At 36.4% G+C, this 18648-nt stretch overlaps 1 protein-coding gene across 1 annotated transcript in view; it reads left to right on the forward strand.

Moving 5' to 3' along the window:
• LOC130681269 (bromodomain adjacent to zinc finger domain protein 2B-like) overlaps positions 1-18648 on the forward strand; it is a 112280-nt gene that overhangs the window by 88269 nt on the left and 5363 nt on the right. The window contains exons 15-23 of the mRNA XM_057493906.1: positions 1412-1474; positions 3240-3384; positions 7435-8019; positions 8196-8391; positions 8620-8645; positions 8737-8897; positions 10846-10905; positions 13147-13457; positions 13845-13980. Of these exons, the coding sequence (XP_057349889.1) occupies positions 1412-1474; positions 3240-3384; positions 7435-8019; positions 8196-8391; positions 8620-8645; positions 8737-8897; positions 10846-10905; positions 13147-13457; positions 13845-13980 (1683 nt within the window). The remainder of the gene's footprint in view (positions 1-1411; positions 1475-3239; positions 3385-7434; positions 8020-8195; positions 8392-8619; positions 8646-8736; positions 8898-10845; positions 10906-13146; positions 13458-13844; positions 13981-18648) is intronic.

An 18648-nucleotide genomic window follows, 5' to 3' on the forward strand; every position in this document is an offset into this window, starting at 1 on the left:
ACTCATCCAGAAATACCTGCTCATGAGTGGTTGGTGGCAGTGTGGCTTTTTAAAAATGCTTCTAGAAAATGAGCACCGGAAACAAATTTTACTTTTTTAAACCTAAGAGGTACCTGCATTTTCTAGATACAATTTTCAGAAAGAGGGAAAGTAACCAGTTTGCACACTGTGTGCCTGGAAGTTTGCTGGTTACTTTCAGATCTGTTCTCCTCGGCCCTCACAGATGCCCCCATGTTACAGGAAATGTTGTTATCAATCTACAGATAAGGAAATAGTCTTAGAAGAGTTAAGTAGTTTGCCCATAGGAAGTAGCGTGGCTAAGATACAAAGAAAATACATGTGCCTTTTACTTTATGCTTTCCCTCTAAAACATATAATTTGGTGGTTGTTTTCCTATATTCATTTTCTAGAATGAAAAATTTCATGTAATCACCAGTAAAGTACCACTTACGAAGTTAGTATTATATATCGTAGGGATTATTTTTCTTATAAAAGCTCAATGTGTTCAAAATATAACTTACCTTCTTTGCCCTCAAAATGACTCCAGTGAGTCACTGGTACCAAATGAATGGTACCAGTAGTTTTGCAGTCTCCCAGATTTAAACTCTTACCATAATTTACTACTTCCTTTGTCTCCCTCACCCCTCTCTGCCTCATACCCATGAGTGGCCATGACTTAACATTTCTAATTAGGTAATACTCTCTTTCGTCCATTTGCTTTTCTCCGTTTCTGTTTCTTTTACCTATGTAAGTCCCACATTCTCCGTCCCTCTTGAGTCACTGCAGTGGAATACTAACCAGATTTGACAATGTTCATCCTTTCCCTGCTCCAGGCCATCTTAGGACTATTGCCGTATTATCTTTGTAAGCGTAGTTCTCACGTTTAACCTCCCTCAAAGGATCACGTTATTGACCATGGTCAAGCATTTATAGCTCTAGATCGTTTAACCCTGAACTCATCCTTGCCTCATCTCCTGTCTTACCTCTTCATGTACCTTTCATGTCAAGATACATCAGACTCTTTCTGGAATGCCCTGCGCTTTCTCTGATTGATCGAATCCGAACCATTCTTCGGTAGCTAATTAAGACACAACTTCTTCCATGTAGCCTCTCTCGGTAAAGATTCCCACTAAAAGTAATCTCACCCTCTCCTGAACTCCATGACTCTTAAATCTCTACCTCTTTTGGGGTCCCTATGGCTTCCTCTGTGTAGTGGTTTTTATTTCCATAGTGTGATGTGCATGTGTCTCCCTACCAGATTATTAGTTTACAAAGAACCAAGAGCTGAGGCTTACTCATTCCCATAGGGCCTATCCTAGTGCTTTGCATAAAGGAGGCCTTCATTAAATACCCACAGATTGATTGAATAAATCTTAAAACTTTAAATGATACTGTATTTTGTCATGTATAGGATGAAGGTGACCAAGCAGCAAGTGTTGAAGAGCTAGAAAGACAGATTGAAAAGCTGAGTAAAGTAAGCAGTTTTCAGATTATAGCTTACATCATTTTGGCAGTGTTTTAAAAATCCACCTTGTATGGGATTCCTTTTTTGTGACTGCTAAATAAAAGCAAGCTTCTTGTAAGTAATTAAAATGGAGAGCTCCAGAAACATTCTCACAATTAAACCGTAAAAGTTTCTTGCCAATGTTAAAGTCCTCCCTCTTAAGACATGGTACTAACTTAATCAAGAGCTATATTCTTTAGCTCTTTATTTAAATACAAAATATCAATAAATGCATGGTTTTATTTCTTGGAATTCATAACTTTTAAAATTCAGTCAGATTTCATGTTAATAGTTTCAGCATCCTGTGTTTTATTTATTTATTTATTTATTTATTTTTTTCTAGATAATTATTTTTTATTGAAGGGTAGTTGACACACAGTATTACATTACATTAGTTTCAGGTGTACAACATAGTGATTCCACATTTATATACATGACAATTCTAGGTACCAGCTATCACCATACCAAGCTGTTACAATATCTTGACTATATTCATTATATCCCGGTTACTTATTATTTTACCATTGGAAGTGTGTACTTTTTTTTTTTTTTTTTTGTGAGGGCATCTCTCATATTTATTGATCAAATGGTTGTTAACAACAATAAAATTCTGTATAGGGGAGTCAATGCTCAATGCACAATCATTAATCCACTCCAAGCCTAATTTTCGTCAGTCTCCAATCTTCTGAGGCATAACAAACAAGTTCTTACATGGAGAACAAATTCTTACATTGTGAATTAAGTTCTTACATGGTGAACAGTACAAGGGCAGCCATCACAGAAACCTTCAGTTTTGCTCATGCATTATGAACTATAAACAGTCAGTTCAAATAGGAATACTCATTTGATTTTTATACTTGATTTATATGTGGATACCACATTTCTCTCTTTATTATTATTATTTTTAATAAAATGCTGAAGTGGTAGGTAGATACAAGATAAAGGTAGAAAACATAGTTTAGTGTTGTAAGAGAGCAAATGTAGATGATCAGGTGTGTGCCTGTAGACTATGTGTTAATCCAAGGTAGACGAGGGCAATAAAACATCCACGTATGCAGAAGATTTCTCTCAGAACGGGGGGTGAGGTTCTAAGCCTCACCTCTGTTGATCCCCAATTTCTCACCTGTCCTGTGTTTTATTTTACATTAGTGTACTTGTGGGTTTTCTTTGCACTGGATCTATAGACTGTATATGTATGTACTTCTCATGTAAAACTGAATTTCAGTAGCATTAGTGAAGTATTTCAGGATTAGTATTATGAGATATCTGCATTTTATGTCATTAGATTCATCACACAGTTATTCCAAAATTTAGTCATATGCTGCCTAAGGTCTGCAGCATGAGTATAAAAATAGGCAAATACAGGTATATGTGAGTATTATTTATTACACACTGTAATCATTAGAATTGAGCCAATTGTCTTTGGCTCAGTGAAACACTTGATCACATTGTTTATTACCAAATATAAGACATGCTTTACGATAAGATATCTAATAAAACAAAACGTTTTTTAATCCTTGGCAACAAAAATATTCTAATTACCCTCAAAGTAATTTCTGTCTTTACAACTGTTACTGGAACTGAAGTCAGACGTGTGATATTAGTTCTTTTGCTGCCTTTCTTCAATAGTGAAATCTAGCTGCTCTAAAGCCATGATAAGTATAAAGTCACTTAAATATCCATTTTTAAAGCACTTAACACCCATAGCATAATTGTATGCATCATTTTTTAACAGCAACAGAGTCAGTACAGAAGGGAGCTCTTCGATGCGTCTCACTCTTTACGTTCAGTGATGTTTGGCCAGGATCGTTACAGACGTCGGTATTGGATTTTTCCCCAGTGTGGGGGGATTTTTGTAGAAGGCATGGAGAGCGCTGCAGGTAGGAGCCATTAATCTGTTACAAAGTAATATAACAAACCATACGTTTTAAAACCCTGTTACTCCTTCGATATATTGTGTGCTTCCAGAATCAAATGTGCATTGTGGATAAACATTGTAAAACCTTGTTTTTCATTTCTTTTGAACTCATAATGCCCCTTTCACTGATAAGTATTCCTTTCCAGTCCATGATTTTTCTTCTTCTGCACTTTCTGACATCCACCCATTTAGTGGACACAGATCTTTACCTGTATTGTACTGTGTAGCTGCTGCTCCGTTTCTCTTCCTTCGCACTGTCAAATTTTCCAACATGTGCTTTACTCTTTAACCTTTGCAGCAACCATCCATCCTGACGGTAGCCCTGGAGGTAAACTGCTGAAATCTAAGACCCTTAGCATAAGACTCATTCATCTTGAAGTCTTGTATGTGTTTGAAATTTGTGATTACCTTCTTCTCCATTAAACTTCTTACTTTCTTAAGTATTATCACACATCCTTCATATTCTACCTTTAGACTCTGCTTTTCTGGCTCCGTTTCTGTGAATTAACTAGCGCGGTACACAGTGCATTTATAGGCCCGGTAAACTGTCTTGAATTGAATGTTTCAGAATACTATGTCTGGGCATTTTCAAATGCTTAGATTCTGATGGGGCCACAGCGTCAAGTCAGTGCTTACATGTAGCCATTGCCCGAGGGTGGTGTAGGGAGGCGAAAACTTCTTTCAGCTCGTTTTTTTTGAATACGCAGTATGTGTCGGGCATTTCTGGGCACTGGATGTTCAAAGATAAACAAAACATTAGTCCATGCCATCCATGTAGATGTTTAACAGTCCAATGTAAAGAAGGGACTGATTAATCACATAGGTGTCTAGAACAGGTACTATATAACAATGTAAGTACCCTTGGGGCACAAAGGACGGTTAATAATAATTGAAAATGGTTTAGAATAGTGGCTGGCATGTAAATATTGTTGGCCTATAACAAGCAGAGTTACTCTTCTGCACAGTAATTTATTTCTTGTGAGTCAAAGAATATGAAGAATGGGTATAAAATCATATATTGGAATGATGCGTGAAAGTCATGGTCTGCCTTCCCAGGGTAAAAGTTGCTGATAGAGATAGAATCAGGGAGGACACTTAGAGGCTTCAGTTGTGTTTATTTTTAAAGATTGATATGAATGGGTCAGAATGTTAGTTAAACAGGAGAGTGTAGTGAGTTCTTTTTTTAACTGATTGCTTAAAATATTTAAACATAAAAATATTTTAAAGCATGGAAAACATAAACTAAGTAACTAATAAGTCAATAAGTAAGTGGGACTGTCATACTAATAAGCCCCTGAACAGCAACAGAAAACATGAACAGAATGAAAAGGCAATCTAGTAAATGGGAAAAAATATATGCAAATCTTATATCTGATAAAGGCCTGTTATCCAAAGTATATAAAGAACTCAAAAGCAAATATGACTCAATAGCAAAATAAACAATCTAAAGATCTCAGTGGACATTTTCCCAAAGAAGACACACAGATGGCCACAAGTACCTGAAAAGAGGCTCGACATCATTAACTGTCAGGGAAATGCAAACTACATTAGATATCGCCTCATCCTGTTAGAATGGTTCTTATCAAAAAGACAAGAAATAAGTGTTGGTGAGGATGTGGAGAGAAGGGAGCTCTTGGGTACTGTTGCAGGGAATGTAAATTGTTGCGGCCACTATTGGAAACAGTATAGAGGTTCCTCAGAAAAGTTAGAACTAGCATATGACCCAGCACTTTCACTTGTGGGTACTTATCCAAACAAATGAAAATGGAAACTCAAATCAGTATCTGCATCCCCGTGTTCATTGCAGCACTATTTGCAATAGCCAAGATAGGGGACCAATCTAAGTGTCTGTTGAAGCATAGTAAGGGCTGGAAAGAACAGGGGATTGTGTGAAATTGGTGAAAGAAAAACTATCTAAAAAATCTCTGTGTACTTAACATCCTTATAAACTTCCAAGATTTTAAAAATAATTTTTACATTTTAATGAGAGGTTTAACTGTCTATAAGTAAGAATTTGGATATTAAAGTTAACGACCCCATGAATAGGCTATTAAAATGTATCACCTCTGAAATCCCCTACTAGTCTCAGACCTAGTGTGGTTAGTCGATCTGTTTGTTTTTGGATATATGAAAGTGATTTTTGAGATACTAGTTCTCAGAATAAATCAAGCACAAATATTAGTACTTCCTTGCTAGCTAGTAACTTGTACAAAATTAAGGAAATTTGCGAGCTTTGGATATATGAAATAAATTATGATATCCATATAAGAATATTATGCAGCTGATTGAAGGAAAATGTGATACAGTTCTATGTATCACCATGGAAAGCAATCTAAGGAATATAGTGAAAATAGTAAAGTCATCCTTTTATTTCATCATCCAAAAAGTATTTATTGAGCCCCAGTTTCATAGCAGCCACCATGTTAGGTAGCTGGGATCCTGTTAAAGCAATATAAACATTGCTCTGCCTTTAAGTAACGTTTGTTGAGTTAAATTGTAGTGTGTGGGGTGGGGTATGGAATGAAATATTTTGAAATTAGCAGGTTAATGTGTATAATGGTAAATTCTGCAAAAGAAGCATATAGGATGATGATATTCTAAGGTGAATAATAAGATGGGGACCCTACTTGAAATAGAGTAGTCAGGGAAAACCTTTGTGAATAGGTGATACTTAATCTGAAACATTGAAGGGTAAGGAGCCAGTCAACAAAACAGGATTTCAGGCAGAGGAACACCCAGTGCAAAGGCCCCAAGAAAGGACATAACTTACCATGTTTGAGAAGCTGAAAAAAGGGAGAAAGGTGAGCAAGGTTAGCAAGGACAAGAGTGGTTTTCAGGAACCAGATCATACAGTGTTGGAGGCCTTGCTTAGGCATTTGAATTTTATCCAAATAAAAATGTTGCAGAAAACAGTAGCATCCCATTTATGTAACAGCACAAACTAATAGTCATATGCATGCATGTAAGATTTCCCAAAGGATGTATGGACATGATTGATTAAGCAGTTACATCTGAAGATTAGAAATAGGAACTGAGGGAGTAGGGCAGGAAAGGGTTACATTAGCCTCTTATTACTGAATATTTTACTGTGAACATACATCGTTTTTCAAATTAAATAAAGTAGGTTTATATTTTTCTAACACTTCTTATCAATTATTATTAAAACACTGGTAAAAAATATGGACAAGAAGTTCACTAAGGAGAAATACCTATTATCCTACAGAAAAATATCCAGTCTTATTAATGATCAGAAAAAAATAGAGTTTAGATTCTCACCTCCCGGATATTTCCAAAGACAAAAGTTATTGATAGTCTTCAGTTTCGTTGAGGGTGTAGGCAAACAGATGCCCTTGTGTAAGTATGATTGTATATTGATCTAGACTTTCTGGAGGGCAATTTGACAATATATTTCAAAAACTCTGAAAAGTAATATCTTAGGACTCAGTTTTTTTCTGGAAATGTATCCTAAGGAAGTAAATCAGGAGAAAAAAAATCCAAACACAGATCTAAGATCATTCATCATTTCTAGCATTGTTTCTACTAATGAATAATCGGACCCTATTAATAACTATCAATAGAAGGTTGATTTTTTATGATATATTCCACTGAATATAGTAATTACAATTTAAGGCGTAGGTATATATTTATTGACACATCAGAATAATTAAAGAGTATTATTCAGTAAAACGTACAGGTTGGAAATCTGTAAAATAGGATTTCATGTGTGCATAGAGAATTCCTGGAAAAATTAATACAAAAATGTTAGCAGTAATTTGTATATTATGGCTTTTAATATTTTTTATTATTGTAATTTTTTGTGGTTAGTTACAAAATTACAAAATTTTTTCCAATGAGCGTAACAAGCTAGTGTATAAAAGAAAAAAATGAAGAGTATTAAGTAAGCTAGAGAAATTTGTTAAAGTATTTATGCATATGATTTGATAAATAGCAGTAAATATAGTATGGTTTGATCTAGAGGAACTGATCTTCTTAATGCTTTTGGATTTTGTAGGGCTGAAAGAAATGGCAAAAGAAAGAAAAAAACGAAAAAAAGCAGAAAGCATCCAGACCAAAGAAATATTTGATACTTCTGACGACCCTTTAAATTGTTCAAATCCGGATCATTGTGAGCAAAAGGAAGATCCTAACGAAAAAGATAACACAAATCTAATTCTTCAGAATCCTGGCTCTTTTTCCAAATTAAGCAAGCTTTTAGAAGTAGCTAAGGTGCCTCCTGAGTCAGATGTAACGACCCCCAAACCAAAGAGCGGTGCAGATGGGTGCGCACTGCCTCACCAGAACCGTGGGAGACACTCACCGGGCAGCATGCAGCCAACGGTGACACAGAACGGCGTGGAAGAGACAGACTCGAATCTGGTCAGTACCGGTTCAGGTGGTGCAGGCAAGGTCTACAGTCCTCTCCCCAGGGACCAGTTGTTACTGCCAAGAACACCTTGGGAGGACACTTCCCTTACCCAAGCCGATGCGCCAGCTGCTTCTTCACCAACTCCTCGGGCCCAGCCGCCCTCTAAGTCACCTGCAGCTCTTGAAGTAGCCAAACCAGTAGATTATCCTAGTCCAAAGCCTATTCCAGAAGGTGGGTACCTTGAGAGGGTTTGCTGTAGCCACTTACTTTATTGTATTGTTACAGATCTCTATATTATAGCTGAATCTTTGATGCTTTTATATAGTTATAAATTTTTTCATTTGTAGCATGCCATTAATTCATATTCTGAATATCTGTAAATGCCCTACATGTTTATCTTGGCTTAGAAATGCAGTTTGGCTGGTGGAGCATTACTGACCCAGAGGATTTAAAAGCTTTGCTCAAAGTGCTACATCCCAGAGGCATAAGAGAAAAGGCATTACAAAAACAAATTCAGAAACACCTGGATTACATCACTCAAGCCTGCATCGAGAATAAGGATGGTGGGCACCTAAAAGAGATTTATTTCTGCTCTCTTGCTTAGTTATGAGAATTAATTCTTTCATCTTAAAGCATATTTTAGTATGTCTTAATCTTAATTTATTACTAATAGGCTTTTTCTTTCCTATCTTGCCCAAAAACAATTTACATTTTCTTAAATTGGTACTACTTTTGATAGTTTGTTACAACCTGCAAACATACTGTTCTGTTTCTAAAGAAGAGTACTTACTGCTCCTTTTGCAAGAGTCAGCTGCCTTGCTTATTCACAAGTGAATTTGTGTGTGTTAAATGTACTTGTACGTGGTGCCCCTGGAATTTCATTCACATTCTGGAAGAAATCATTGAGAGATAAAGTGGATTTTAAAATAAATTTCCTTTCAAATATAGTTACCATTATTGAATTAAATGAAAATGAAGAAAACCCGGTAACTCGAGATACTGTGGAGAACTGGTCAGTAGAAGAACAAGCAATGGAAGTGGATTTGAGGATTCTTCAACAGGTAGAAGATCTGGAAAGGAGAGTCGCATCAGCAAGTTTGCAAGTAAAGGTAAAATTGACTTGGAATAAAATCTGTTTTTAGAATAATGGAAGGTAACTGACATTTATTGTATGCCTGATACATGCCAGTTACTGCGCTAAATGTTCTCACTTTGATTAATTTCCCCCATCTTACAGGTAAGGAACAAGGCTCAGAGTAAGTAACCTGTCAGTGGTCATAATATAGTAAGTGGCTAAATGTGGGATCAAACCAGCTCTGTCCTCCCGAGTTCTTCTTACGAAATCCTGCCCACCTCCTCAGTGGCATGAAAAATACCATTTCTGGTCTGCAGTTCTTCACCACAAGCAGGATTTCATAGTTTCAGCCACGATAAATGTAATGGCAAACTATTTCTGCAATGTTTCATATGTGCCTGGTAATTGTCTAGTATGCAAGCCACGTTATATAGCCATGTTATATGTTGAACTTTCACTCTATATGATTTTAAATCGCTAATTTAAAAACATTATGTTGTGGTACACATACTCACATCCTATGTATATATGTAAAGTTTTAATTATTTATTGACTGGGCATTACCATGTCACAGCCATGATTGAAACTGAAAGGACAACAAAAGAAAAGCTTCACCTTTGTGCAAAAATTTTTGGTTTTAAAAAGAATATAAATGTCTCTTCTCAATTGATAATGTGATGTCTCTGAGAATAAATGGATGGATGATGAATAAGCATGAGAGAGACACTTGAAAAGGCTTAGAAAATGTCGTTTCTGTGTAATTTGATTGAATATTTCATATTTCTCTCAGAATGTGAGACTTACGCCATGATACTGTCCTACCAATGATTACAAATTAGCTGCATTAATTACTTTACTACTGGCATGCAGAAACTTTGGAGGATCTCATCTCAAAAAATGTCATTTTTCCAGAGCTAACAAAAAAATGTCCCTTTTTTCACCACAGACATAGTTACCCACTTAGGGAAACAAAAATTTATCATTTACTGAAATTGTGCTAGCCAACTATATGTATCCTCCTCCTGGTACTATAATACAATATAAAAATGCCTCACTTATCTGGCATCTTCAACAAATGAACTCTTTCTTCTATACAAGTTAATTTTCTGGAGAAATAAAAATTATTCTATTTAGTGCCATCATTTTTTAACATGTGTGTTGGATCGCTTAGGTTACCGTTCCCCTGCCTTTTTAAATTGAGAATAGTGAGTTTGATTTAAATTCTCTTGGTGACACCGGATCATCAGTATGAAGACCAATTATTGGGTAATGATTCCCTCAGGGACTGTGAAGAGGTTTTGCCCCTACAGTAATTTAAAAGGCCCTAGTGTGCTTTACCTTTTAAACGACTACATCTGCTTTCCATAGTCTGTCTTCGTCATCTCTCATGGTTGGTTGTTACTACTTGCTGGTTTGAGTTTGGTTGGTTCTACTCTCCCTGTTTTCCTCCCATGACCATCCCCCTCTGGTTTTAATTCGCCGGTTCTAGATGGCCGTTGGTTGGGAAAGCATATCATCAGCATTTTGAAATTGTATGTAAAGTCAGAGCGTGGGCCTAACGTTTTCCTGGCGACATACTGAGATCTTGGTTTATTGACCTTATCACATTACCGACTGCTTAGATGTTCTTGCCCATGTTCTCACCAGCTAAGATAAATGAAATTGGTTTTTTAAGTGAGATGCTCTAACATCCTATTAATACAGTATTATGGGGTTATTATGGACTTTTTAAAGAAATGAATGGTAATTATATTAGTCTTGAGGAATCTTAAACAACAAGTGATGGAAATAACCACAAAACATTTTACCATCTATAAAAGATTTAATGATTTTTTTTCCTGAAAAGAAAATATTTATGTGGTCAGCCCTGGGAACTAGCCATTGTGAAGACACATTAAGCAGGTGGCCTTGGTACTACTTAGATGCATTCATTTCTATTTTCAATATTGCTGATAATACGGAAATTCTGTTTTATATTGTAGGAAAATCTGCAAGAATCTAGTCCTGATTCTGTAGAAAGCCGAATTACTCTACTAGCTCCTGTAAACACAGTTCCTGTGTCTCTCTTTCAGTTTTCTCTTTTGTAAGCTGATTAATTACTTCAGCCATCGGTCCAGTGAAATGGTTTCCAGGCGCACGATTCTCTTCTGATTAAACTGCAGTGTCTATATTCTTAAAATGTACCACTCACTATACACAGAGATGCCTAATGTGTTCATGGGACTTTTACTTCCCTTAAACTGACACTATACTTCTCTTCATGCCAATTTGTACTAGCTTTTTAACATCCAAACCATACCGTTGCTAAACTGAGTATGCATTATTAGAAAAAAAATCCTTCTGCGTCTTTCATTGTGCTTTTAAGTGTGTTGTATCACATCCAATATTTCTTTGATTGGTTGCTTAAACTTCAAAGCTGAAATTTACATTTATCATTGCTCTATTTTTATTAATTTCATTTGGGTATATTTTTCAGCATATGAAACTATTTTTATCACAGTCCTGTCATACAGAATATTAAACTTCCTTCCTAGTTTAAGTCACCTGCATATTTAATAGTTGAACCGAGCTGTTCACAAGTATATTAACATGACAAGCCAAATAAGAGAGAGCCCTTTGACAGTGGCAGTGAGGACCTTTACTGAGGTGGCAAGCTGTGTCTGTCACAGGGCTTTGCAGACAATTTTCAACCATCCACCTTCTCAAAATCTAATCCAGTCCTCATTTTCTTGTCTTTTGCTTGCAAAAGTCAAGATGTGTTACATTTATAGGATTCCCTTGATTTAGCAATTTCAGATCCCTTTCAAAATACGGGACTGAGGTTCATTTGTTATGGCATATATGATGCAGTAATGTTTTGTATGTACCTATTATAAATTCATCCATACTTTCTAATAATGAATATTCTCTTGAGGTAAAGAGGAAGAATTCTGATATATAAGAAAAATAATTCTCTCTAAAGAGATTTAATAAAAAGGATCATGTTCATTCTACTTTTTACTTAATATGCTTTTACAAAGTACCTATTGTACATCAGAGTGGACACCACAAAATTGAATAAAATGTGGTTTCTGCCCTCAGAAAGCATTCCGTACAATAGGGCAACAATACGTGTATACAGCCCTGCAGAATCTAGTAACGGATTGTGAAGATGTAGAAAGTCATTCATGAATTTAGGACAGGAATACACTGATTGTGGTGAACATAGGGGAAAGATCAAGGAAGATTGCCTGTAGAAGTCCAGATGGAACTTGAGAAGATGGAGAAGCTTTTGACAGAGAACAAGGAGTGCTACTAGGAAGAGTTAATTACTGGGCAGAGCACCAGGATCAGGAAGCTCAGGACATGTTTGGGGTGTGTGACAAGTCATGGAATTTGATTGCAGTGTAGGATGCCTGAATGGGAAGATGAGCGAAAGAGGGAGATTGAGGTACTTGAATGTCATGGTAAAACTGGACTTTACTGAACATTAGGAACTCTGAAGGGTTTTGAGCTAAAGGATCATTGTAAGCAAGCTGAATTATAAGACATTCATTTATTCAATCAACGTATATTTTGAGTGTCTAATATTTGCCTTCCCACTGCTGGAGGTGAAATGAGTAAAAGTAGACATGGTCCGTGCCCTCAGGGAATTTAGAAGTAGAAAGATATTAATTAAATAATCACAGCAGTATCAGATTGTGACTGCCACAGGTATGGAATATCACATGGTTCTGTGAGAGTCTGTAAGAGGGAGGCTTCCCTCCTAAAAGAGGTCAGGGAAGGGTTCCCTGAAGAAATAAATTCTCACGTGAGGGCCACCGGATGAGTGGAGTCAGTAACTAGGGGCAGAGGAGAGGGGAAAAGCTCTGCGGGCAAATGTAGCAGCTTCTGCAGAGCTCCTGAGGCCAGGATGGGCAGTGCAAGGGCCTGCGCAGGAGGAGTGGCGGAAGGAATGAAGATGGACAGGAGGCACAAAGTCCCTGCTGTCGAGAGATTCCCATTTAAAGTGGGCCCGTGAAAGAACCAGCAGTTGGTGTGAAGTCCCTCGGAATACTTGGCTGATCTCCACTCTACCTCTCATAACACCAAAAGTTGTTAAATTTTCTTCTTCAAACTTCTCTTACAACTTTCTAATAATTTTCTTCCTTATTTTTACCTAGCATTAGGAAACACAAGGTAAAAACTTGTAGTAATGATCCTTGAGCTCTGTTGGCGTCGGCTGCTGTATTTTAAGTAAAGGTAACTCACCCGTCAGGCATTTTAAGAGGAAACCATGCTAACATTACTCTCTTGATATATAGGGTTGGATGTGTCCAGAACCGGCATCAGAAAGGGAGGACTTGGTCTATTTTGAACATAAGTCATTTTCTAACTTGTGCAAGGAGCACGATGGAGAATTTACTGACGAAGAAGAAAGCAGTGCGCATGCACTAGAGCGGAAGAGCGACAACCCCCTAGATATAGCTGTAAGCAGGCTGTCTGAGTTGGAGCGAAACATTGAAAGGAGGTATCTGAAGAGCCCCTTAAGTACCACCATTCAGATCAAACTGGATAATGTGGGCACAGTTACTGGCCCTGCTCCTGCACCATCCACTAGTGGTGATGATGACGGGTAGGTTATTGAAATTAACTTGAAAAATTATTGTGCTTCTTTGCTAATTGGAGCCTATTTTCTATTGCCTGTTATCTATGTATCTTCTTGTATGTCTGTGATCCACATGGATCATGCTATTTGCATGGTGCTTTGTAAAAAATGTTTTTTCTCTTGTTATGTGTGTTGATAATCCTGCGAAGTGATCTTACATTTACCTGATTGTGACTAAGCTTTGAGGCACGTAGCCACAGTCTGTGCACTACATCAAATTTAGTTGCTTAAACCTTATACTTATCGGCTGTTACATGTTTCATCATCACTTGGCTTTCAGTGTGATGATTGTTTCAGATTCGGTAACCGTAAGTGTGGACATGACCTACTTAATTTTTCTGTATTTCAATGCAGAATTGAAGAGGATATTGTTCCCGGTCTCAGGGTGTGGCGATGGGCATTATCAGAAGCTCGCAGTGCTGCCCAGGTGGCTCTGTGCATTCAGCAGTTACAGAAATCCATAGCATGGGAAAAATCCATTATGAAAGCTGTAAGTGTTTTTATTTAAGAAATACTACAACTAATTTACACTGGCCTGTTTTTTTTCCCAACCTCCAGATTTTTCTTAATTCTACATTTCTTACTGTCAGAATAATGTATGCTGTACCTGAGTTTTCTTAGTTCCTAAATGCTGTACGGTTTGATACTTTCCTCCTTGTTGTGAGCTTTTTGAAGTACTCTATCAAATGTGTTTATCTTTAATCGCGATTCTCCCTCCTTTAGATATTGTTTATAATTTACTGAAGTTGTCTTCTGTGTTCAGTCAGCATAATAGTTAATTATGTTGTTAATCTAATCATAATAGTTTTTAATGTAAATATTCTGAAGTTGTTAATCCAAATATTCTTTTGCTTCTGTAAACATGGCAGTTGCTAGCATTACCTGTCGTATACATTCATTGCATCCCTAAAATGTTCCTTATGTTTTTATCAATTTTAATTTTTTTAATGCTAAGAAATTCTTAGATAATAAAGAAAATAAGCAGAGAGCTCTTACTTTAACCAATATCATGTATTTGACATCAGATGCAGTTCACATGAAAAGTAGATCTTCTAAGTCTTTTCTCTAATATTTCAAAAATTTTTTTCATCTTCTGTGTTTGAGCCCAGTTAGTCACTATCATGTAGTGACCCCTGTTTTGTACCAGACACCAAATATGTGTTAAATCATGTCTGTGTCCCTTTTGTCTCTTATCACATAGAGAAATATTTATTATACGTAGACTTTTGTGAATTGCTTTACCATTTGCTTTTAAATTATAGATTAGCTTTAACATTCAAACATTTGACATTTGTCTGCATGAATGACTGGAAGTAAGATTACTCAACAATAGTCATTCCCCAAAGAAAAGAAGTGAGCCTTAAATAATTTAGCACTCTTTCCTTCATTCTCATCTCTGTGCTTATATTACGGAAGGCCTTATTCATTCTATATAAATAAATTCGGTTTCTTCTGTATTTTTTCAGTTCTTCCTAAAATGTCCACAGAATAGTGAATCTGCAGTTTTCACAATGTCCTCAAATTTTGGTCTTTCCCCATGTAGACTAGAATTCACCATGAGTTTTAAGACAGTGTCCAGTTTATCTGGTAGCATTTTTTACCAGGTAAAATTTTTTCTTGTAAAAACTATTAAAATCAGTTTTAAAGTCACTTTAGACAAATGTGTTTGGTGGAGTCTAGGCTATAATAATCCAAAAATATTGAATTCCTACAACACAATTAAATTTAAATGGTTGTTTTACTCATCCACCAAGAGAATCATCACAATGTGGTCAGTTTTGTTATAACCTTTACACAAAAAACAAAACTGGTACCAAAAGCTGCCTATTTGTAGTAGACTTTGTTCCTACAATTTACAGAATTTTTTCTGTTTTTGGAAATTCATAACCTTTTCCAGATTATTAATACGCATTTCTCATTAACACCATCTCTCATAATTCTCTTTTTAATGTTCAATAATCCAGTATTTGCTGTGAAACTACCTTAAAAAGAACGCAGAGTTTCATGGTCAGGATGAATGAGTGCATTGTAACCTTTAGTTAGATGTAGAAGTGCCCGTAATAATCCTCGTAAGTCCTAGCAGAATGTTTAAGTGCTCAATGCCTTTAGAAGTACCCATTTGCCAGACACCAGCCTTACCAAGAAGGAGCTGGCATAATTTGCCTCTAGATAATTTTCTGTCCAGGGTGTTCTTCATATTGTTGCTAATAATAAACAGTAGGCAACATCTACTATTTTTTACTGTAGCAGCAAAGGAATTAAAACCAATATTAATACATTTGCTCTAACATATTGTGAGCTGTTTACTGTGATTTTTCAAAAGTGATATGAGCTTGCTATCTGTCACCCTTTCCTAATAAGTGTCAGAAAATAATTTTATTTTTAAATGAAAAATGTGCGAAGTAAAACAGACTTCATGGTATTTTTAGTATATTTAGAAAACTATTAACTTAATATTCATGAATTAAATCTGTTGTTAGAGGGGTTGAAATATAAGCTTCCAAATGTTTTGCAGTGAATATTTTTACAATAGAACGTGTAATGATGTAACTCAGTTTTGGAGAAATAATACCATATTTAGTGGTATGGTATTAGGAAGTGTCATAAAATAAAACTGTTGGAACATTAAACTGCAGCTTTTGCTCTTAGTACACATGCCAATTTCAGTATGACACATGTATCTCATATAGTTGGTAGGTATTTACTAAAGTGAATAGTTTTCTATTTGCCATTTTGGTAAGATTCTTAAGCTATCATTAGTGTACATACTGTGTTATATAAGACTATTTAGACTTTGTGGATTAAGACTTAGTGTATTGAAGTTAAGTTTGAATAGTTAAGCTATTTTGCTTATAAGAATCTATGAATACGTAACTTTCAATTCGTATAAATAACTTATAGTTTAAGTCTTTTCATTATTTGAAAATACTGGTTGCAGGATATTCTCTACTGTGACGGAGTATAAACGAAGTGTGAAAATATATAATGTTAGTATTTACCATTTTTTTAAAGGCATCTTGAAAGTTTTGACTGTCCAACTTCCCTCCTTTCCCTTTGTGAAACTTGTTATACAGGATATGTATGCATGGGAAAAAGCATTGCCTTTACAGATTTTAAAGTTTTTAATGGTATTAGAAATTTGTCAAGAGAGAAAATTTATTTTTATTTCTGGAAAATCTATGACTTCTTAAATTATTTTGTTTAATTTTTATATATGTTTTTTTCCCTTAGAAATCATTTTGTAGGGTCCATTTTCTGCATTTGTGTCATCTGTTTGATTTTTGTTGATTTTCCCAAGTTTCCTGGGTTGGACATGTTTGATTTTTTAATCAATCACAAATGGGTTGACAATTTTAGTCAAAATATAGGAATATCATTTCATTACACATAGTTCTGATACTAATACAAGTTTCCTAATTTTGATCTTGAAAATTACTCTAACTCATTTCTTTCTCAGGAGATCATGAGGATGCTAAGATAAGGAAAAAATGAAATGTATTAAAAAATTACACACCCTGTATTTAAAGCCATTCATTGCTTTATGGGCTCTAATGTCATGTTAATTATTTCCTATGTTAATGTGTGCATGCTTTGAAAGTGTGTACAGGCATTCAGCCTCTAGCTTTGTTCTTTGCAGTGTACCTGAAATGTGCATTTACCCCAACTAAACTGCTCACCCCGTCATGTGGTCCCTATCTGTGTAACGAGAGATACATAGATGTGTATGGCTACTGTATATTTGTTAGCAAGCAGAATGTTGATTACTAATATGAATTAGGAATTGTGGTGTGTTTAATATCCCAATAACTGTTCTTCACAATAGTATTGATTTTAAATGATTTTTCATGTTTTATAGTACTGCCAGGTCTGTTGAAAGGGCGATAATGAAGAACTGCTCCTCCTTTGTGATGGCTGTGACAAGGGCTGTCATACGTACTGCCATAGACCTGAGATTACAGCTATACCAGGATATACAGATATACAGGACACTGGCAGTATCCATGTGGTATAGCTGTAATCTTAGGTCTATGGCAGTACATATGACGGCCCTTGTCACACATAAGAGGGATCAGAAACTGAACCTTTTAATGGCCAGATCAAAATAGAGTTACAGAGTTTTGTGAGGATTTTTTTGAGATAGAATTCACATAAAATTCACTTTTTAGGTGTGCAATTCAGTGGTTTTTAATATATTCAGTTACATATGATCACCACTATTTAACTCCAGAACATTTTCATGACCGTAAAAAAGTTTCCTTGTACCCATTAGTTGTCACTCTCCCCTTCTCCCTCAGCCTTTGGCAACCACTACTCTACCTTCTATCTCCACGGATTTCCCTCTGCTGGTCATTATATATAAACGGAATCATAAAATAGTTTGCCTTTTGTATCTGCCTTCCCTTAGCACAGTAGTTTCAAGTGCTAAAGGGAATGGTCTGGAAAGGAAAAGAGGCAATGGGCAGGTGGGTGTTTGGGACTGAGTTTATGGAAAGGTAGTTGCCAGTAGTGATGAGGTCAGGCGAGTAAACAGGGAGAAGAGTGCCTGACGGAGGGGACATCTAGTAAAGAGTCTGGCCCTCAGTTCATGCTGCCCCTTACACCTCTTACTCCTTACTTTATAACTTGGCCAACTCATTTTTTGCTATATTATCATATTGCTTTAACCAATAGGTATGAGCCTTCACACTTCTAATTTAAATGTGACTGGCAAGAGACTTAAAATGTATATGCTTATTATCAGACTGCGTTCATACAAAAACCCCTCTCTCGGTGCCATGCTCAGTGCCCCTCCCTAAGCCAGTTCCCGTCTTGTGCCTCAGATCCCGCCCCCTTGTTCTCTTCACCTGCATCAGCATCTCGTCCTCCCCTGGGTTCTTCTCCTTAGCTTCACTTCTCCTGCATCCACTTCCCGCATTTCTCTCCTTTCCTTTACAGAATAACTCCTGCTGGACAGCTTTGTTCTGATTCTCTCGGACTTCTCTTCTCCAAGTCGCTCTGGGACTCTTTCTAGTCAGATTCTCACCTTCACAGCTTCTCTGAAAGTGCTCCTATCGTGGCCATTCGTCAGTCTGGGGATCAGCGCTTAGGCCTCACCTGATCCACCCATCAGTTCCAGAGCACACCCTCCTTGCAACCCTGTGTTCACTTGGCTTCTAGT

This window comes from Manis pentadactyla, chromosome 16, assembly GCF_030020395.1.
Source record: "Manis pentadactyla isolate mManPen7 chromosome 16, mManPen7.hap1, whole genome shotgun sequence".
In the NCBI taxonomy this organism is placed as follows: domain Eukaryota; kingdom Metazoa; phylum Chordata; class Mammalia; order Pholidota; family Manidae; genus Manis; species Manis pentadactyla.